The sequence below is a fragment of the Xiphophorus maculatus genome, chromosome 8, assembly GCF_002775205.1.
Source record: "Xiphophorus maculatus strain JP 163 A chromosome 8, X_maculatus-5.0-male, whole genome shotgun sequence".
Taxonomy (NCBI): Eukaryota; Metazoa; Chordata; class Actinopteri; order Cyprinodontiformes; family Poeciliidae; genus Xiphophorus; species Xiphophorus maculatus.
The window spans coordinates 25705083-25728180 of record NC_036450.1 but is presented as its reverse complement, the minus strand read 5'-3'; the positions used below and the strand labels follow the sequence as shown (position 1 = coordinate 25728180).

The 23098-nt window shown below is 40.0% G+C and overlaps 1 protein-coding gene across 2 annotated transcripts in view; it reads left to right on the top strand.

Annotated features, from left to right (window-relative positions):
• The first annotated feature begins 2426 nt into the window (after positions 1–2426).
• Positions 2427–23098, top strand: part of myo18b (myosin XVIIIB) — a 48421-nt gene continuing 27749 nt past the window's right edge. For both annotated transcript variants that reach the window (XM_023338345.1, XM_023338344.1), the window contains exons 1-17: positions 2427–2508; positions 5687–5829; positions 8922–9074; positions 9826–10224; positions 11226–11289; positions 12762–12874; positions 13781–13948; positions 14173–14383; positions 15096–15238; positions 15327–15427; positions 16108–16171; positions 18583–18727; positions 19528–19689; positions 20872–20962; positions 21909–22101; positions 22748–22828; positions 22931–23051. In XM_023338345.1, coding sequence (XP_023194113.1) covers positions 5791–5829; positions 8922–9074; positions 9826–10224; positions 11226–11289; positions 12762–12874; positions 13781–13948; positions 14173–14383; positions 15096–15238; positions 15327–15427; positions 16108–16171; positions 18583–18727; positions 19528–19689; positions 20872–20962; positions 21909–22101; positions 22748–22828; positions 22931–23051 — 2248 coding nt within the window. In that variant the 5' untranslated portion in view covers positions 2427–2508; positions 5687–5790. The remainder of the gene's footprint in view (positions 2509–5686; positions 5830–8921; positions 9075–9825; positions 10225–11225; positions 11290–12761; positions 12875–13780; positions 13949–14172; positions 14384–15095; positions 15239–15326; positions 15428–16107; positions 16172–18582; positions 18728–19527; positions 19690–20871; positions 20963–21908; positions 22102–22747; positions 22829–22930; positions 23052–23098) is intronic.

Below are 23098 nucleotides of genomic sequence, written 5' to 3'. Positions count from 1 at the left end.
CCTCTTGTCATGTTGCATTTATTTTGTATTTGACTCATTTGAAGTCTTTTTGTCTCATTTCCTCATAGTCCCCATGCCAACTAATCAACAAAAGGCCATGATGTTTGACCAAGGTCAAACATCATGGTGGGTCAGGTTGCCTTGCAGTGTCTGCGACAGATTTGCTCTCCAAGAGGTGGAAATTTTAACTTAATCTCAAATTTGTTATAAAAAAAATTGAAGCTGGTATATACAATCAAAACACACAGAATGATATATTCCGAGTCTTTATTTCTGTAATTTTGAAGATTGTGCTCGACAACTGATGAGAACTGAAGAAAAATACATCAAACATATTTAAAGGGACAGTATTGTGTGTTTTCCAGGTACATCGTTCCATTTTGTAGCACAATGAAATAACTGTTGCTTTCAGTTGTTTATAAAAATGTTGCATAATCAAATACAACTTAAAAGAAATGTGACTTTTTGATTTAATTCCTTGAAATTGGGCCTCTGTCTCTTTAAGAAACTCCTGCTCTTTCTGGGACTCCACCTTCAGGGTGACATCACAACATGGCTCCTCTATTAACCCTTTAACCTTTTTACCAGTGTTGCTCTTAGAGGTATCTCCTATAATGAGCTCAGCTGATGCTCCGTTCCACCAGGTGTTTGCTGATTGCTGCTGGCTAGTCTGAAGGAGCTGAGTGGAGGAGTCATGGGGAGCTGAAGCAGAAGCTCTGAGGAGGAGCGTCGTCCTTGAAGGCAGAGCAGGCGTTTTCCACAGCTGAATGGTTGCCACGGGAGACTCAAGGATTTCTCAAACAAACAACAAAAGGGTTGATTTGCGTAAATAGCTTTTATTTTTTCATTTTTTTTGATAGCCTTTTTTTCGTCAGGGGAAATCTTATCAACTAATCAACAAATTAGTTGATTAGTTGAAGGAATTGAAGAAATTAAAGCAACACTCCAGGTGTGTTTCTGATGAGGGAATCATTTTAGAATATAAGGTAAAGCTCCATAATACTGACCCTTGAAGGAACTTTTTATTCAATATTATGGACCGGCTAAAGAAGAATATCCATGTACCAAAACCTCAATACTTTGTGTCTGAAGTACACAGATACAGATCACGCCTTGATCTGGGCGTGGCTAAAAGGTGACTGGCCCAGGTTGCTTTGATGGTTGCCTTAACCTTGGCTGCTTGGTTTCCTGTGAGCCTCAGCTTTCCTGAAGGACATTCAGATCAGTTTGTAAAGCAATCAATCACGGTTCAATCAATTTCCAGAGCTGGGTAAGAGTGCTAAAGGAAAATGAAGTATGAAAAAATATACGTTTTCCCCATTCCAATGCCCTGTGCTGTCCACTTCCTGAACTTATTTTATCATTTCATTTCCAAAAATGCTGTCTCCGTCCATTTGGCATTCACATAAGCACTTCTACAATCTTGTTGCAGCTAGCTGTGCTGCAGTGCTAACAATAGTGTGTGCTTAGTTTGCTTGTCTGGTAAAATAGTTTTTACAACAAGCAACAGGATCTCTGTCTGTGGGAGACTACAACTCACACTCGACTCAACGGTCAACCGCAAAGCCAAAAAGCTTCTCTCTTTTCTTAAATCTGGTGAACAAATAAGAAATCACAAAGGGAAGCAAACGTTTTCCCTCCTGGAAGCCGAGCATGTCACAGCAAACCTGTTGGAAACATTGACAGCAGGAAAAATAGCGACTCATATGAAAGCCCATTCAGTGATAACCGGTTCGACCGGCTCCTGTTGTAATAACTGTGATCAGTGAGGGGGGTTTTCTGCTTGTTTTGTCTCCTCCTACCAGAAATAAGCAGGCTCCTCCTCCCATCCCTCCCCCTGCCCCACCTGTAGCTGTCAGTCACAGCAGACGGCTGATGAGTTGCAGATCTGCACATGTGCGGTGTGTCCTGTCAGGGACCCCGCCGGGCCGGGCGGCCATCATTCCCCTTCCATCAGGTGACCCGTCAGCCTCTGTCACATCATTTAGCAGAACTCACAGGTTCCGTCTCTAAAGCCGGTCTGGTGGGACCGAGGGGTTGATATTAACTTTCTGTCCCGTCGATTGGTCATATGTTTTTTGGATCTCCTCACCTAAGACTCAAAGTGTTGAAATAATTAATGCAGACAATAAGAAGTGACTTTTCTTGGAAGTTTGTCTCCCTAAATCGTGTTTTCCTGAGGATCCATGTCAGCCAGTTGTCCAAACAGGGTTGTATCCCCTTCCTCCACCCCACCCAACGCCTGCTGATATTTATAGAGTGTCCTGCCAGCCGTTGTGTGCTGCTACTTTAAGTGTGTGTTGCTCTATTTCTGGTTCTATTGCTACATGCCCCCCTCGTTCAGTCATACCCAGTGTAAGTCTGTGGTGGTGTCTGTGTGACAGCAGGACGTTTTTACTTGGCCCTCCCCGGATCCGCCGCCGGCCTTCTGGATCTCTGAGAAGCTTCTTCAGAAGGTTTCCAGCCCCGCGTTCCCCCTGCCTGCTTGGTGTTCACACACAGCTGGAGGTAAAGACATTTTTGAGTTTTATGGAGACAAAGAGAGAGATGGACGTTAAAACCTGGGGTTGGAATTTTCCTCCAGGAGTCGGTTCAGAGCGTGGTTCTGGGGTCGGCTGGTGCGGCCCTGCAGTGCTAGCTCTCTTCTCAGGGTGAGAGAAAAAAAACTGACTGAAGCCACTAGATTTGGATTTGAAATAGTAAATAAGAAATAAGAATGAAAACTTCCAGATCAGGGGTCTGCAACCTGTGGCTCTTTGGACCTTCCACCATGACTGTTAATAACTTTGGCTAAAGAAAAAAAAAAAACAGCTGATATTTTTAACTTTATTGAATAACAAATGGAGGTTTTTAGTTTTGCAGTTTACACATGCAATATTTGCACTGAATTTCTACAAAGAATGACACTAAACAGTCAGTGATATGTTTCTACATAGGATTTTTGCATAAAGGGTCACTGGAAGTAGAAAAGAAAAAAATAGTCAATTTCTGCCAAAAAACTTCTAGACATAAAAACGGCAAAAAGTCAAAAATGTAACATTTTTGACTTACCTAACCCTAACCCTATCCCTAACCCTAACCCTTGACTTTTTAAATTTTTCTTGTTTTTTTTTAAAGAAAATTTCTAAAATGAATCTCAAAATTTCATACAAATATTTGACTTTTGGAACTCAGAAATTTCCTTGTTTTTTTTGGTGAAACATATTCCCTGTTTAAAAAACCCAAGGCAGAACATTTGTTTTTAAAAGTACTCCCTCACCTTAATGCGCCCTCTAATGTGCCGCCGTAGATTTTCTCTTCATTAGGTTGGAATCTACATGCTTCTTTTAACTTATCACATCATTTTCTGTCCCACTGAAAACAAGATCCATCATTTTTTCAGCTAAATTTTTATCTTTATCTCTATTTTAATCCTAATAGAAATAAATGGCAGCTCTTTAAAATGACAAATTTCCTACAGTATATATTTTTCTAAAAGCCGTCTTGTCAAAAAGACGTTCAACATTTGCGCCTCTAAGCGAGTTTTTAGCCGTCCTGACAGTAACAGTGACTCTCCTGGCCCCAATGGTTTGGTTGGAAACACTTAAGATTTACTGCTGAGTTTCATAAACTAGTCATTGATTCACTGGTTTATAATTAACTTACAGCTCAATAAGCAACTTTGATTTAGAAACTGGGCACGTTTATTTCAATTTCTTTCAAAAAGACTTTATTTATCCCAAAGGGAAATAAAATGTCAAAATGCATATAGTGTTCTTGTCATACTGTGTTCAGGAAGGCTGTCCAGTAGCAGTCAGTATTGCAGCACATCTGAAGAGACCTCTGACTGAAGACACTGTTCAGTCAGATGACTGTCATACATGTCTGGCTTGACATGCTAGCAGCTCAGTATCCAGGCAACTAAGACTTTTTCACAGCAGCATGTCCTCCATGACACCATCAGTGGCTAACTAGCATTGCTAATCCACCTCTTCTGTTTGTGCCTCTGCTATGTTAAAATGGGAGTTTCTGAGCAGAGTGGAAACACTGCAGCAGCTCAGTGGAAGCTTTAAACATTGTTTTTTATTTTATTTGTTTTGTTCTTCTTCTTATTTTATCTCATATCATTAAGGGAAGCTGCAGAACAGCAAAAAGCATTTTGTGTTTCAGAATCTTTGAGTTTTTTGTTTTAATATATAAAATTAAATATTTTAAATTCATGCTAAGAGTCTCCATTGACTCCCTTTTGATGTGTGTGTGTGTTTTTTTTTTTGCTCATTGTAGTCGTGTTAGCCTTGTAACATCTAGCCTCATCATGCTGAACTGAAGACTCTGTAAGTCATCAGCTTGTTCTCAGATTGTTTGGTAGGAGCTGCTCTCCGTTCCGGTCTCACTGGTTTGTGTAGAAAACTCAGTGTTTCGGATCAGAAGCAACTCCACACATGGACCGTGTCGCCAAGCTTCGCTGCTTTTCTCCACTATTCTTTTCTGGACAAATAACCTGATAGCTTGAGTGAAGATTTATCAGAGAAAATGTCTCTGCTGACTTTTACTGCCTGCAGAACGTGTCTCTCCTCTGGATGTCTTTTTTCTCAGATGGTAGCCGTTCCTTCGCTGCTCTTTGTGTCACAGGACTAAGTCCAAAAGTCCCGTAGTTTGTAATAAAAAAATTACAGACTATGGGTTTCGTAAAGTTTTTATAAATAATAGCTCTCTTTGCCGCTGTAGAAAAATATTGTATCACTGTGAGTCTGTTAGAAAGTGAAGAAATCATCTGAACAGTTTAATTTGAACAAGCAGATCGTTTAAGTAGCTAAAATGAGCTAAAACAGATCAGATGTTAGCTTTCCACTGCTGTGATTCAAAAATTCTTTAGTGTTAATGATTAGACACAGTTAGCCATGCTGAGTGTAGCTAATGGGACAAAGTAAAGGGTTTTAGTTAATAAATATGTAATCTGGCAGTGGGTGAAGGTAACCAGCAACATGTACCTTGTGGATAATAACAAAGGTTTAGTTAGTTGTGTTGTTTTTCAGTGTTTCTGAGATCTGTTGCTGAGACAGCCTGTGTAGTGACTGTCTTTTAGTCATTCATAAAAATTAGTCAGTTTAATTAGTTTTACTTGTAAATAAGGTATTCTTAAGTTCTTGCTTATGATTTTTAAATATTTTTTGCTTTCTGTACTTTTGCTACATGACATTTTGATTTATACATCATTTTTATAACAACTGAAGGTCACAGAGTTACTTCATTCTGCTATAAAGTGATTCTATGTGGCTGGAAAACACATAACACTTTAAGTACGGTGGAGGATTAATGATGCTCTGGGTTTGTTCTCTCCCAAACACCTCATTGATTGTTAGACTTCCTACATTACTTGACATTATGAATAACTAAACAGATTTTTTTGTGGGTTTTTCAGTTTGATAATGATTGATTGATTGATTTTCTTTGTCATGGAAAAACTGGGAGGAAAGCGGAGAGAAACAGAAGAAGACGAAGCCAAAAGAAGTTGAAACTTAATTTAGTCTTCGAATCAGGATGAGAAAATGGTTTCTTCAAAAAAAAAACAAAAAAAAAAAACAAGACTGAAACCCCTCAGCCACATCAAATCGAATCCCAGTGATGGGTGCGTTTGTTTCGTAGCTCAGGTCCTCTCTGTCCGCACAACTTCCCTCCTTTTTTAACTGCTTCTTTCCAATGATAGGTTGTCTCACACACACACCACCACTGGCTGACCTCACCGTGACCCCTCCTCCCCACGACCACCGCCACACCCCCCTGAGCCCCGCCCTCCTCCTCGGAGCAACCATGGCATTGTCTTCCCGCTTAAAGCTGTGGGAGCAGAAGGGAGGTGCAGGAGGGCTGCATGCTGTGTTGATTCTAGTCCCTGCCTAGGCGTGTGTGTGTGTTTGTGTGTTTGTGTGTGATGAAGTATTGATTACACAGTCAGTGGTAGCCTGTGTTCTGATCCTGAGTCACTGTGGCATGTCATTGTGCAGTTCCAGTGTTTTAGTCATCCTGCATGTACCAGACGGCCATTTATAGAGTTTTAGCTCTGCTCACCAACATGTGGAGGACAGGGAGAGGGTCTCTGGCTGCTCCATCCAGGAAAACACACAATAAAGATCATTTAATGCCCACGCTGGAGATTTTCCCTGGTGAAACCCTGGAGCATAGAGTCAGGCTTAACGATTACAGAGAAACTGTCAGGAGGGTTTGACCAGGCGCTCTGGGTTGCCAGGTCTGACGGACAGTTTCCAGCCCAAACAGAGAGTAGAACCCGATCAACTCCACAAGACCCAGCCCAAACCTCGAGCTTTAGTAGAGCTCATGTTATCCATCCATTCACCTTTTTAGATCTAATTTTTACTCCGTGTAACATTGTTTTTAAATGTGTATCTGCATCAACTGCCTGAACTGGCAAACTAAATTTAGGCTTTGCTTAAACAGCTGTCAAGAGCCCACCTAGAATTGTACTGAGGGCCGCAAATGGCCCCTGCTCCTCGCTTTGGACACACCCTACATATGACCTATATTTTCAGATTAAGTTCAAAACAGGAACTTAGCTGACTTTTTTATTTATTTTTGCTTAATTTAACATTGTTAATATCCTTTAGTGTAGAAGATAATAGTTTTAAATAGAAGTTTGACTGAATGGAATTAAATACCTAATCATCGTGTTTGTGTGTGTGTGTATAGACACATGTTCATTCTACAGAATGTAGAAACAATAATCGCAATAGGTTGTGTAAAGGGTCGTTCAAGGTTAGTGTATATTTCTTCTGTTGGACCTCAGTATGAATAGCCGTGGTTCTTCTGCAGCTGACGGGGATCTTAAATAAAAACAAATAAAATCTGAATTTATTACAGGACCAATTTCCTTTGGATGCTTTTCCTGAAGCTACATTTAGAGCAGCATCTACAACAGAGTGCTTAAAATACATTTCATCAGGCTGTTGGAGCTCGGACATACCGGTCAGCCAAGCTGTTTATCTGCAGGCTGCTGGTCACTCAGAGTGCTGGGCTGGCAGGTCCACAGATTGGGGCCTTGAAGATGTTTTCTAGGAGTCACACTGAACAACAAAAAGTCTCGGTGTGACATGTGGCATATTTTGGTGTTGATCCCATTTAATACAGGGCCGGTAAACGTCCATATTTCAGCTCGACTGTCATCAGTCTTCTGTTTTTTTGTAGTTTATTTTTCAAGTGTTTTGGCTAAACTTAGAGCAGAATTTAGACAAAGCTTATTGAATATTAATATTAATAACATATTTACATGACAAACAGAAACAATAGAAAAAAAACACAACTCAAATTTGACAAAACAAACATTTCCAAACAAATGAAGTTAAAGTATCGATCTCATCATGCCAGTATGGATCCGATACCAGCTTGGTATTGATATCTGGGATTGATCTGCTGCTGAGCTCAGAGTGGCTCTTTGGAGTTTTCACACTGGCTTTCAATAACTTTGGCTGAAAGTGATGAAGAACCAATAAATGTTTTTAAAGTTAGATATAACAACAAATGTACATTTTGGCAGTTTTTTTCCACTTAATTTATTTAATTATGTCATTGAATTTCCACAACAAAATGACACCAAAAGTTTCAATACTGGAAACTTAATGTAATAATAATAATAAGATAAAAAAAGCATAATTTTCCACAAATAAAGCCCTGCCCTGGAAGATAATGAATCAAGCCTCTTTTTCTTTATTTTAAACTATAAAAAAAATAAAATGCTTCTATTTAAAAATTAAAACAAATTTTCAGTAGCAGATCTTTTGTTTTCCCAAAAATATTATTTCATGCAACTTGAAACAAGATTGTTTTGCTGATTCCTGTTAGATAAACATTGTCATATCTATATTTTTAATTTTCTTGTGTTAAATGTAATACCTCACACTTCCAAATACTTCATAATGTTACCCTTAATTGCGTGGAAGATATTTAAACGTGGCAAATTTGATAGACTATGAAAAACTATTAATGTATCAGAGATTCATCAATGTTATGAATAAAACTGATCAGTCTCAATATCTATTGATGATCAAACTGTAGGATGAAGTACATTAATCATGGTTCGGTCTTATTACACATTTTAATTAATGGAACAACAAAACTGTCTATTATGTCAAAATATATTTACTGACAATCAAGTTGATTGCACCTAATCAGAGATTCTAATAATATTCACATTAACGTCCAAATGATTTCATTCAACAACAGAAGAAGAAAGTTCAGTTTTAGACAGAAAAAAGAACCTTTTAATGGGAACAAACGTTTGAATTATGAATTTTGACTTGGAGACTAAAAGACGGTTGTGTATGTGGTTTCATAATTCTGTTGTACATTATTGTTTGTGAATGTTTTATGTTTTATTTGAGATATTTCACATGTTTTCCAGTTCTAGTGTTAAGTTTTCTTTGCAAAATTAAAGTCGAGAGAGTAAACTCGCATAATTCTACCGTTATTTTTATCAATTAGTGTCAAAACAACAATATTACCGATTATCGGAATAGTTTCTGGGTCACGTTGTTACGGTGACAGGCCTGGTCACCATGAAAAGACTGTGGGAAAAAAAATTATGGAAGTAATTAAATATGTGTGACGCGTCGGATCTGAAAAATGCAACAGGAAATACTTTGGATCAATAACTCATGCTTCCCTCTCCTATAAAAATATGAACGGTGTGTTTTTCCACATGGATCTGATCTGAGTTTAGAGCTTCTTTCAACAATGATTTCTATCTCAGCCGTTAGTTTAGGCGGAAGGTCAAGTCTTGGTAGGTGAGCAGATATTTCTTTTTGTCTGTTTGATGGCTTTCTGTCAAACATTGCATGGCTGCATCTCATCTGATGAAGCTTCAGCATGCACCGCACAATGACTTCCTGTTTTTGTCCGACTCTGCTTGGTTCCTCTAATTCCTAAAACTCCAGATAAAGGAGGAGAACAAGCCGGCGGCCGCCACCATCCCTCCACCGCCGCTGTCCGTCCTGCCTGGAGGCATCCTGAAGCAGCTGGTCAGAGACTCGGAGAAGGAGACCAAACATAAGGAGCCAGAGGTCAAAGAGGTCAAAGAGGAGAGAACAGTAAGTCGATGACTACATGGACAGGCTTTAGTTAGTTAATGCTCCCTCCAAACACTCAAATACAACAGACTCAACAGCATTAAACACATTTATTTATTTATGTGTTGAGTTTCTTGGGTTTATTGATTTAGAAAATCTGAGATCGTCATAAAATAGAACTTCTGTTTTTACCACACCTCATGTTTCAGCAGGTGAAGAAAAGGGAAAACAACTGGACTGAATTCGATGCCGATAATCACAGCATGCCGATTGGTAGACTGCAAAAGTGGGCGGGACTTAATGTGCTGAATTGTAAATCGTCTCAGTTATCAGATATCAACTACTTATTGTCATTTGCAGATTTCACATGTGGCGTTCCTCAAGGCTCCATTCTAACACCACTAAACACCTACAGTCTCCTTCAAGTTCTGATCATACATTAGTCCCAGTATGAGATGCTTTCAGTGTCTGTTGTTGACAATGACTTTACACTAAGAATCACTTATACTTTCTGAATAGGTCTTTGTGTCCATCATAGCGTTCTGCAGCATAATGGAGGCATCCACATGTTGCATAACTAAGTGTTAATCACAGGAGTTTTTGAAGTTGCATTTTCCTGTATATTCTTCATGTCGTGTGTTTCAGTCCATTTAATGCATTTGTTTCTGTGAAGAACCTTTATGGGCCTCGTCTCTGACAAATTTCCTTCAGGAGGTTTTGTTGCTGCATCCAAATAAATCATCATCATCTCTTCATTTCTCTCCTCATTCAGCCGCACAAACTGAGCGACAACCTGGTGCAGCAGTTCCTGGTCCCGGATCAGACTCCTCCGATCCTGGAGGCCGAGATGGCTCTGCGGGCCGAACAGGTCAACAACAGCAAACAGAAACGGTCCGGCTCCGTCCAGTCGGATGGCGGCCTGCCGTCCCAGCGCCACATAATGACTCCGGACTCCGACGGACAGACGCTCTCACCAGAGCCCCCGAAGCAAAACCAACGACAGGAAAAGAAGCAAGAAGTGGCGGGCAGGAAGAAGCTGCAGGCCGAGCCGAACAAGAGGAGGACGGACGACGGGAGGCTGGTGGAAACCAACCAGAACGGGATCGAGGAGAGACAGGAGCCAGAGGGGAGGCAAGCTGACGCAACCGTGACGGAGCAGAACGGGAAGGAGGTGCGTCTGTTCATGACGTCGTTTAAAAAGGAATATTTTATCCTTTGATTTATCCCTTATTCACACCCGGCGGAGGCGCCATCACTACTAAGCTAAACACGAACCAGAGGGAGGCGTTCAAATGTTTTGAACCGAGGGCCAAAATCCCAAAGCTTAAAATCCTCAGGGGCCAAAATCAGCCTTTTCTCTGCAAGTATGATTGCAAATAATAATAAAATTGCAAATTATTTTGACTTTCCCTGCACATCAATAAATCAAACAACTAATATTGTCATGAAATGAACATTAGTATGACATTTGCCTTGCAGCTATTTCACTTTTTAGGCCAGTTATTATTAGTTTTATTTGTTGGTCTTTGAAATGTTTCTAGCTGATTTTTCTTTTCAAACCTTCACTGTGTTCAGTTGAGCTTAATGAATGGCTGCACACAGGGGTGTTTCTGAGTAAACAGCCGCTGGACGTTTGTGGCATAGAACTTTTACGCAATAAAATTAAAAGCCTAAAAAACAAAGGAGGACGGATGTTGTTCACTTACTGTACATTACACAATGTGTCTTTTCATATCAAGCTCTTACATGATGAGCCTTTGAAGTTTGACGTTCTGAGATGGATTTGAAATCTTTTGTGTGTCTCTCTGGAATCCATTGATTTAGTTCATCATTATTGAAAAACACACAAACACATCATTGCCTTGAAGCTTTGTAGAAAAGTTCTTGCTAAATGTCATTATCAGTTTCTCCACAAGATTTTAAATTTTTCTTTTTCTTTTTTTAAATTTTTTTTTACAAAAATACATGGAAGTCTTAAGAAGACCCTTTGGTGGATTGGATGTTATTTCAAATAAACCTATTTCAGATTTAAGACAGACGTTATTTGTATGTACAACTACAAAAATCTAAAGAAGAAAAAAAAAAGAAAGAAATGAGTTAAATGGCTTTGATCTATGTGTTTTAGTTTTTAGCGATTTGACCTGTTTGTTGTTTTGCTGTCTGTCCTGTCAGGTGAGGGACGTGTGGTACGAGGTCGGACCTGTGTGGTTCGTCCACAAGGACGGCTTCACCCGTGGTGAGCGAAGAACACACACAGCAGGCGGCAACGCTTACACTACACTCACAGGACTGGTGGAAAGAAAAAACTGGTCTTTACCAGATTGAAAAGTAACTTCAGCAGATCCACAACAGGAGATGTTTCCTGTCATTATTTAGTTCATAAAACTGCTGTTTAAAAGGCCAGGCTGTGTGAAAACAACTCTATGAAAACGAAGTGCAACAGTAACTCTCAAGTCTTTTTGTCTGATTATATCAGTCTTTATAGCAGGACTTTAGTCTGACTCTTGTTCATAAACCTGGTTTTATTTCCTCCATGGCCAAACTCCAGCTCTGTGTTTACACCAAACGCTGCCAAACTAACCGTAGCTGTTCAGTCTTCTTATCGTACTGTCAGAAACTTTTACATTTAGCAAACCAGCTGCCTGGACAAAGACAATGAAAGTCAAAATGTCTTAACCACACTTACACCTGAGGAGACGTCAGTGAAGCCTCCCGACTCTTCATCCATGTTGACAGACAGAAGGTCACTTCATGATTCCATCGACTCCATTCGTCTTTAATCAGGGAATGAGACCTGAGCTCTGAGCACTGCACAACCTGACCATTGAGTTCATGTGATAGAACCAGAGACCTAAAAAGCCTCAACAATCTGGTAAAGAAGACTGGTTCTGTTCTGGTTCTGTTCTGGTTCTGTTCTGTTCTGGGGATCACTGTAGAACCTCTGCAGATGACAAAGCAAGAACGATTCTTCATAAAACCAAGAAACTTAGACACCCCTGACCTTGCTCTTCTAAGACAGTGTCTCCAGTCAGAGGCGTCTTCAGTTTTGCTGTAACACAGGCCTCTATAGGAGGTCCTTCCTGTCCACAGCCCTCAGCATCTCTTTGAAGAATCTTGAATTAAAGAGTTACAGCAGCATTTCATTTCCTTTTGGGATCAATGAATTATTATTTTTTGAGTAGAATTAAAGTGAATTGCATTTTTATTTAGACCAATAAATAAAAAATCTATTCATTGTCATTTATTTGGTAATTTGTAAAAATAACAAAGAAAAGGTGACAACCACCAAGCTTCTAAAGCATCTTTTAAAAATACTTTCTGTCCGTCAGTGACAGTTTTAATGAGCGGATCGTGCAGCTGAGCTGCGTTAGCCGGTGTGTGTGTGTGTGTGTAAACACACTGCAGCTCTGCAGCGACGTGATCTGGGATTAGTAACATCATCTGTTAATCCACACACAGTCTGCAGTGAGCCAGCAGTGGCTGGACGTCCTGCTGTCGATTAGTTCCAGCTGCTGCTTTCATCCAGCCACTGCACCCATCCAGTTAGAGCCCGGCAGCCCTGACCTCTGACCTCCACCTCTGCTGTGCAGAAAGCAGAGAATCTGAATGGGAAACTCAACCTGAGGATAAATGAGGAGGCGTGCTTGTTTGATCACCTGGGATCTGTTAAATCTGTTTTTAAAAGATCCTCACTTCTTGTCTTTCCAGCCACTCAGCTGAAGCCGGATGAAGGAACGCCTGACCTCCCGTCGGGTCGGGTCAGAGTGCGGCTGGAGACGGACGGCTCGCTCCACGACGTCACAGAGTTTGAAGTTGAAAAGGTGACTGCTTTTCTTTCTGTTCTTTTTTTTTTTCTTTTAATTACAAAGATTAATAACAGCAATAGTAATATGCATTAGAGCTGCAACTAGCAATTATTTTAGTAATCGATTATTCTGGTGGTTAATCGATTTATCACATTGAAAGAAATCCACAGATTTTTTTTTTGTTTGCTTTTTAAATAAGGAGATCAACATTTCATTGCCTAAAATGCAGTAGCAGCTTTGCTTTTTGTGGACTTGGACCAAATGAAGCTAAAACTCCCACATGAGGAGTTTTTGGGTAAAACTTTTTTTTTTTTTGCATTCAGAGGGATTTTTATCTTATCTATTAATAATGTAAATAGTTTATCAGTGAGAACAAAGCAGAATTAGGAAGCTGTGAAATGACAAAGAATGCTCCAAACTGTTATTTAAAGTGTTTTGAATAATAATATTACAAAGCTCAACTTGAACTCTTGTAACCCTGAGTGAGGCGGGATTAGGATTGAAGTAGATGTTAAGTAAGCTTAAGTACATTTAGTAAAAGTACAAACTTTTTAGGAAAATCTTTTTGCTTAAAAACTTCCTGTTGGTTCGGTGCTCAAATGAAAATGAGTTCATTTTATTTGCTTATTTCAAACAGATTCACATTCAGATCCCATGATCCATATTTACATAACTACTGGGTTGAAAAGGAAGTAGGGAGAAAAATACATTTATTTCATCCTGCCCCCTTTCTTTAACGTTTTACTTTTTGCACTTTATTCTTTATTTAAAGAAAGAAAAATATATACATATACACATACTTTTGAAAGAGAAAAACTAAATAATTTGGCAGAGTTTTTTTTTATATTCTTTCTGCACCCATATAACTTTGCAGGGCTCTGAATCAGAGCTGCTGCAGCTAACAGCTCTCTGCCTCCCCAGTGTAACCCGCCAGAGCTGGACGTGTGTGAGGACCTGAGCGACCTGCAGTGTGTGAATGAAAGCGGAGTTCTGCACACACTGACCAGTCGCTCCAAAGCCAGCATGCCCCTCACTCATTCTGGACCCAACCTGGTCAGCCTGTGGCCCCCGCTGCAGACCCCCAGCAAGGTGAGCTCCTACACACTTTAATAACGATGTTTCCTCGTCAAATACATACCTGGAGTGATGCTTTGATTCTTTCACGCATTGTTTGAGAAATCCTTTAATCTCCTGTGGGAACCCTTCAGCTGTGGGAAACACCTGGGTGGACCTAGCTCCGCCTTCAAGGCAACAAAAGTCCCACAAACATTTTCTTTTCACGCAGTTTTTGTCCTCGGTTCTTTTTGCCGCAGACCCTGAAGACGCGGCGGGGGGAGTGTGTGTGGGACGCCCCCCCTGCTCTGGCCACGCTGGTCAAGCGGGTGTATCTGTCCTTGGTGGGAACCCGGAGGGACCACAGTGTGTGCGCATTGGGACGCAGCGGCACGGGGAAGACCGCCACCTGCCAGGCGTTCACACACACTCTGCTGAAACGGGCCGGAGCAGCCGGACCGAACATCAGCGGTGAGAACTCCGGATCACGACAGAACCAGACTCACCACGCATCCCACAGAGTTTCATGCCAACAGTATTGTAGCTGACTGAAACAAATGAAACAAGGAAAAAGTGAAACTGAGAAAACATTTTCGTTAACTGAAGTATAAACAGTAATTAATGTGGAAACAATCGAACTATATTGTGTGTTTATGAAACTAACTAAACATATTGAAATCATACATATGATTTCCTTTGTTTTTGTGTTTATAAAACTCAATATTAGTTTTTTGAACTGATGAGAAATATATTTTTCCCCCCACACCAGCAGTTTTACATCAGCTGTTGATAAATTACAGTTCCTCCATTCTCCTCTTGGTGGCGCTAACGCTGGTCTGCAACATGGTGACAACACAAGTTGGGAGGAAACTCCAGAGTCATCTGTTCAGCAATAATTGAAAATAGTCTCAGTACTCAGTCAGTGTAAACATAGTCACAGTGCAATACTTTGACCTTTTTGAATTCTGCACCTAAAAATGAACAAAAGTATGAAAGAAGTAAAACTACTAAAAACTAAACAATATTTAACCAATAATAACTAGTAAAAACTAGCATGCACACTCTAAAAACTAATTAAAATGAACTGAATTAGACAAACAAAAAGTCACAGTGAAATCAAACTAACCTGTAAAAAGCCCCGCTGTGCTCCGGCCGTCCTTCATCCTCAGTATTTGTCCCACAGTGGAGCGTGTGAGCGCCATGTTCTCCATCCTGAGGTCCTTTGGCTGTGTGAGCTCCCCGCACAGCGACGCCTCATCTCGGTTCGCCACGGTCTTCTCTCTGGACTTTAACCACGCCGGCCAGGTCTCTGCCGGACACCTGCAGGTACGCAGCACACACACGCACACACACGGATTAGCGGTCAAACACACTGAAGCTGATTCCTGCTGCTGTGCGGCTCTCCGTTACACAGACCATGATGCTGGATAAATGGACAGTGTGTCAGAAAACTCCAGGAGAAAGCAACTTCCTGGTCTTCTCCCAGATGCTGGCGGGACTCAGCTCAGAAATGAGGTAATGTTTGAAATCAAAGCAGCTTTTCAATGGCATGTGCTCATAGGAAGAGTTTTAGTTCTCAAAGTTATATTTTCTGCTATAGATTCTGTCAGTTTCTCACTTAATTTAACCAATTATGTTGAAGATTTCCAGAATTATGTCAATTTTGCATAATTTGGAAGGAGAAACTGATTACTTTTCGTTACGTTCTGTAAAAATCAGAAGTTTACATACCTGAGTGTGCCTGAAAACATAAAAGAACAAGGTTCCGATGATGATGTCATGGTTTTATAAGATTCTTATAGGTTAATTTACAACATTTGAGTTAAATGGAGGCACACCTGTGGATGTTTTTTAACACCTTAAACACACTACTTCCTGTGACATCACAGAACGATAAAAACAGAAATCAGCCTAGATTTCAGGAAGAGAAGTCTGGATTAACCTGCGGTTCAATCTCCAGATGCTTTCCTACATTCGGACAGTAGATACACACACAGGTTTCCTCTCAGTTCTCTGATTTCCTCCTGCAAACCCAAAACAGCTCAATCAGTTTCTCCATTTTGTTTCTGTGTTCATTAAATTCAAAAAAATACTTTATTTATCCCAAAGAAAAATGAAAAAGTCATTACCGATGCTAATGCTGTGGGCAGGAAGTGTCTCCTGTAGCGACTAACTTCCTGTTTCTTGCTCCCCAGGACAGAACTGCAGCTGCACCAGCTCCCTGATTCCAACTCTTTTGGTATCCTTCATCCTACCAAGGTACAGAAAGAGCAGCTGCAGTGTGTGTGTGTGTGTGTGTGTGTGTGTCAGTGTGTGAGCTGATGGGTGAGATGAGCCGACGAGGAGAAGACGGCACGCGTTCATCATGTCACCATAAATTCAGCAAATTTCCTGTGATTGGGAATTTGCATGTGGAATTGTGATTTTGTGTTTTACATACGAAAAAAAAAAAATTCAGCATACAAAGTACATGTTTTACATTTCAGCCACACATTTTTCCAGATCTACAAATGCATACCATACATGTTGATGGTTTGCCAGCTTGTTACATCATTTTGCTAAAGATTTTTATGGAATTTCTCAGTTTTTCCAAAGTCGGGTCAAGTGAGCCGGTGCTTTTATGGCCTGACGACGCTTAAGAAATTCTGTTAATTCACCTTTGAATTAGCAGAAAGAAACAAGATCCCTGTTTTACTCAAGTAAAACTATGAAACACAGGAGCTGGGAGTGACACCGGCCTGGTCGTAGCCTTGAGATTTGGACATTTTTACTTACGTCAACTTCTAATCAGCTGATGAAAAATCAGATTGAATGTTTTTTTCAATCATTTTCCTACTTTTTCTCTCCTCTGTCAGTTTCTGCTGTTTGCATTTTGAAACCTGGTTTCTATGCACCACCATGAAATGCAAATACTTGCAGCACACAGACCGTGATCTGGGTTGATCTATATGTTTGTAACAGAGGCTTTACGGTTGTTGGTTTTAATCCAGACAGAAAGGAAAAAAGGGATTTTGTGTGAAATTAAAATTTAAAGGACCAGTATTATGTAAAATAGACAATTTGAAGCTTTTACATCATGCTGTAATGTTACATGATGAAACATTAATGACTGTTGCTTTTATTCTTTGCTACAGGTTTGAGGAATGCTTGAATCTCCCATGGCAACCACTTGGTTGTGCCTAACAACAATTAATATAAAAAAAAATTGATTGTTGGATTAAATAAAATCATAAATTATCTCTTAAGCAGCTCTATAGATGTCCCACAGGACCTACCTTTGGATCATTCCTTTAATAATTTACATTAAATGGAGGTATTATGTAAAATCGACTTTTTTGAGCTTTATATGACGGCATAATTTTTTCATGCATCTTTGAATCTCCCTTGGCAACCATTGGGTCGTGCCAAAGCGCCTGCTCTCATAGTGTCACCTATTGTTATAAACCAGAGAAAAACTAAAAATCTAGATTTGATTTTATGTGCATGGCGCAAAATCCTGACTTCACATAGAGAGGGGTTCCCAGAGTTGCTGTCACAATCTACAGTTTATGGACACAGAAAGGTTAATCTTTTACTCCTATAGGATTACAGGCACAAAGCCGTTCAACTGGGAGTTGTTTGTATTGGAGAGAAATGTAAATTTCCCATAACCAGATCGTCCTCTGCTGGGCAACAGGTGTCTTTTAAAAATAAAAACTGACACTGTGATATCGTCAGCCAGCTCAGTCTGTGCACATTGAAAACCACCGCGTTCATTAGCAGCTGCTGTGTCACCGCAGTGGCCTTAACATGTGAGACACAGCTGCAGTGTGTCAGTGAGCCGCAGCAGCAACAGGCGGTTAGCGGAGCGAGGAAATCAACTCTGCTAGCTGATCCTAGCTGGAAGTGAGGGGGAACAAAACTCAAAAGAAGCTTAGATTTTTATTTCATATTCTTTCAGTGTTTAAAAGTTTGCAGCACCAGTAATAACATAAATAATAATGATCTTATAGTGAAATAACATCCAGATAACAGTTATCATACATCATATAAGCACATTTCCTGAGGAAACTTCTTGACTGCAACGTGTCCTCAGCTGGTACAGGAACTATGATGTTCCTGCTATGAAGCTGTGAGCTATGAAGAAATCATCCATGTTCTTAAATCTGAACATAAATATTTACTGCATTACAGAGAGCAACATTTCTAGAACCATGAAAACAATGTCAGTGTCATGTTTTTTTTTTAAAAGTTCTGGTTTTAGTGCTAATGAATGGTTTGACAGCGCCACCTGCTGGCGAAAAGGACTACAAGTTTTCATTACTTAAAGTTTGGTGTGACCAGATAACTGCTGTTACGTCATTTGTATTAGATGGGGCAAATGCTTTAAAAAGCATATGCTTGATAAAATGCTATTTTTATTAATTAGCAGAGCTTAGAATGTGTTGTTAGGTGTTGCTTTCATATGTACAGTGCTAAAAACGTTTCTAGTTTACACTCCGCTGCCTAAAATGAAATATGAGTCTCAGTTGATGAGTTTTATAATCTTTCTGTAAATATGAAGTAAAGAGGGACTAAAGCTAGAAAAATGAAACCAAGCGTAAAGAGTTCTACTTGATGTGTGACGTGACTCGGCTGGTGGTGTGTGAAGGCCTCCTCCTTTCTTCCTCCGTCTGCCTGTCTGCTTGTAGGTTGAAGAAAAACAGCGAGCGTCTGTCGCCTTCACCAAGCTGCTGGCTGCCATGGAAACGCTAAGCTTCTCAGCCGGAGAGCAGAAGGCGATCTGGCACGTTCTGGCTGCTATTTACCACCTGGGAGCTGCTGGGGCCTGTAAAGGTGACACCATCATCATCATCATCAGTCACACACGCTAAGCGAACACGCATATCTGAACCGAGTTCATGGCCTTTAACCACACGGTTCATCTGATTAGAGTTGTTGTTCAGGTGAAAGTGGATCAAACGTCAAATGTCCTCGCAGTGTGGAAATGTTCTCACCATGAGGAAGAATAATAGTGAACAGAGATCAGCTACTCCAAAGAGGAAGGAGCAGCTCGACAGCATATATTGTTACTGGAAGCGCAATAGCTAATATTAACATTACCTACTGTTAGTATTGGTTTCATTTAGCATGTCGAAATAATTTAGGTGATTGTAACCGAAAACAAGAGAAGTTTGGACTGATTTAACTTTAGAGAAAAAAAATTGTTTGTGTGTTTTTATTCGATGTATGGAAATTAGGCATGTCACAATAACATATTTTGCTGGACGATAAATTGTCCCAGGAATTATCGCGATAATTGATAACATTGTTGTTTTTAGAGCGTTTTGAGTTCTGCCACTCAAAAACCAATACACTTTAATTTTATAAAGAACACTGGTCACTGGAACTGTAGCTCAAACATCCAGAAAAAAACAAAACAAAAATAAAACACAAACAAAAACCACTTACCACTGAAGCCACTGATATAATGGATTATAATGTCTCTCTGATAAAAATTCCCCATCAATACATATTTGACATTAGAATGGAAATTATTTTAATTTATCATGCGATTAATTGCTTTTTGTAAGCATCTGGTTCCAGCTGCACGCCAGCAGGCTTCATGATGCAGCGCGCTCTGTTCTGATGTGCAGTGGGCCGGAGGCAGTTTGTGAACTTTGACAGCGCTCAGGCAGCCAGCAAAGTCCTGGGGTGTGAGGCGGAGGAGCTGGACACGGCCGTCTTCAAGCATCACCTGCGACAGCTGCTGCAGAAAGCCACCGGAGTCAGCAGAGAGAGGAACGAGGCCGAGGAGGGTGAGAGTCACAACCACTTGGAGGGGAAACGCTCCCAGAGAGGCAGAGTGGAGGAAGGACGGAAACAATGGAGGGAGTTTAACTTGGGGTCACCAGGAGGTCAATCCTGACGGGGTTTCAATCTTAAACACATGATCAAAGATGATCGAGATATGTAACTCAAGAGATACAAAGTAACCTGAAAGGAAGCAACTAGATGTGACATTAAACTATAGCTCAAGGCAATGTGAGGTAGGCGGCTGCTTAGGGCCTCCACAGCACCAGGGGGCCCCCACGAGCACCAAACTAGCATGATTTAAAATAAATAAAAAAAACCAATACACTTACAATACATTCTTAATTTAATCTATCTATCTATCTATCTATCTATCTATCTATCTATCTATCTATCTATCTATCTATCTATCTATCTATCTATCTATCTATCTATCTATCTATCTATCTATCTATCTATCTATCTATCTATCTATCTATCTATCTATCTATCTATCTATCTATCTATCTATCTATCTATCTATCTATCTATCTATCTATCTATCTATCTATCTATCTATCTATCTCTCTCTCTCTCTATATTTATATATATATATATATATTCATATATATATATATATATATATATATATATTTATATATATTTATATATATATATATATAGAGAGAGAGAGAGATTGATAGATAGATATACTGTATGTTCAAACATTCAGTTTGAACTATATGCTTTTACACATGGAAAAAGTTATTTTTATATTATTATAATATTAACAAATTTTAAGTTAATCTCTTCCTGCTGTTGGGGAAATGTAAGATAACAAACTTGTTACTGTAAATTTAGTGTTTATCATCTGGTGTCACTATAAAATAGTCAAAATAATATGACACACCTAAGAACCACTCAACGTTTCAAAATCCACATTTTGTTTTAGTTTGCCGCTCATGTAAGGTTAAAATAAATAACCATAACATATCATGAAGTAAGCTTATTACAAATGATGCTTATGATAGTAAGCATACATACATAAAGTAGCTTAGAAATGATGACGCATCTGCCGTTGACTTGTTAGTGTGTGGGTCCCCAAATGAAAATCTGCTTAGGGCCCCAGAAAGCCTTGGAGCGGCCCTGGTTTCAGTGAAGCTAACGTCTTCCAGCCTCCTCTGTTTGTGTGACTGCGGTTTGTGCAGGTCCCCGTCTAACAGCTGCTCAGTGTGTGGATGGAATGGCTGCTGGTCTCTATGAAGAGCTCTTCACCGCCATAGTGTCTCTCATCAACAGGTAGGAGCGCATTTTAAACAACGCAACATCACAAGTCATAAAATCACAGTTTGTTGCCCAGAAAAGGGAGCTGGATTACACAGTGACTCTATAGAGATTAAACAGAACGCTAAAGCACTATGTGCCTTGGATCATCTCACTGCATGGACTCAGTTTATAGAAATAATACGTTTTTTTCTACTGTTGCTGTGCTTCACATTCCTGTTGTGTCATATCCAGTATGGTTGTGCAGACATTTGTCACACAGGCCAAAAACTACAACTTATTTAAAAAGCCAGTAACACACACACAAAAAAATGCATTGTGCTTTTTTGTGCTTTTTCAACAATATTTTTCAGCAATGCAATATTTGAATAAAACGAGTAATCCTTGAGTGTATTCTCAGCCTGGGTCACTCTGTCTGAACACATATCTCTTATTGGGTCAGGCTGAATAAAGTCATTCAATTCATTTGGTACAAGTCACACTTTTTTTTAAGACAAAGAAAAATGTTATGAAACTTGCTCTCATATTTTATTGCCATGTCTTCCTCTGTTGCTGTATTTGTCATGATTTGTTCTCTCTTGTAAATGAGAGTTTGGATCTCAGTGAAACAATCGGTGTAAATAAAGGTCAAGTAAAGATAAAAATGCAGATTAGAACGCTTTAGAGTAAAAGTCACAGGATAGATGTGGTCAGTTTTTATTATAAAGCTAAAGAAAATGCTATAGGGCTGTTGATTAAAATATGAATATTTTACATTGCACTTAACTTAAAAAAAACAAAACAACTTCAATTAACCACGTTTGCATGGGGCCCAAATTAGCCCCTTATTGATTTGCCCATATAAATTCAGTCCATCACTTTGGACTCTGACTTATGGAGAGGTTAGTCTCCGTCCTGACAGCTCTGGTGCCTTTTTGCAGAAACCTGAGCAGGCGTGACGTCGGTTCTGTTTTGCTTCCAGAGCTCTGAGCAGCGAGCAGCTAGCGTTAGCCTCTGTGATGGTGGTGGACGCCCCGGGCCTCAGGAACCCCCGACACTCGGCGGAGGAGCGAGGGGCCAGCTGGTCCGAGCTGTGTCACAATTACCTGCAGGAGCGGCTGCTGGAGCACTACCACTCACACACCTTCACTCACACACTGGAGAGATATGCACAGGTAACACGCAGTGGAGTTTGCTGGGATTTTATGTGACACACCGACACAAGACAGTGTAAAATTATGAGGTGGAAGGAAATTGATGCAAATTTTGGCTGCAGTTGCGAAAGATTTTAAATTTAGTCAGGTTTGATGGAGAGCAGCTGATAACATCAGAATTCAGATTCTGAATTAGATTTTCTTCGTTGATGCTTCAACTGGGGAATCTTGATCAATTTATTGATGACAGCGTTAACTTTTTCTGTTTTTGTCGTGAATGTTCTATAATCTCTGTGATTCTGCCAGTCTTCGCCAGGAATCTCTTGCAAAAGAGATTTTTCATTTTCCTGGTGAAATAAAGATTAAATAATAATTTTAAAAAGCTTTAGACTTTGACTAGGCCATTGTAAAATTTTTATTTGTAAAATGGTTTGAAAGTTATTTCTTTCCAATACTACTTAGAGTTGATGCGAAAAATAAACACTGGCTAACACCTCATGATATATAAACTGCTCCACACATTTTCCCCTAAGCAATAAAGTCTAGTGAATAAATTTCTAGTGTAAGAAATACAGATAATCAGCAACTGGTAGACAACTGGATGAGTGGAGTGTGTGAATGTTAGAGACAGCTGTGGTGTTAGAGCTGTGTGTGTTTTCTGGTGCAGGAGAGGATTCATGTGGCTTTCGAGTGTCCAGACAGCAGTTCTTCAGAGGTAGTGTCCGCCATCGATCAGTCGCCTGCGCAGGTACAAGATCCACCACACCGTTTCCGAACACGTCTTTTAAGACAGATTTTGTCCTAAAAAGAGCTGTGTATATGATTGTGTGTGTGTGTGTGTGTGTTTCAGGTCCGGGCAGCAGATGGAGACCCTCGAGGTCTGCTGTGGGTTCTGGATGAAGAGATGGTGACGCCCTCCTCCTGTGAGAGCGCCGCCCTGCAGAGAGTCTGTCAGTATTACAGCAACACTGGTAAATATCAAACACACACACACACACACACACACACACACACACAC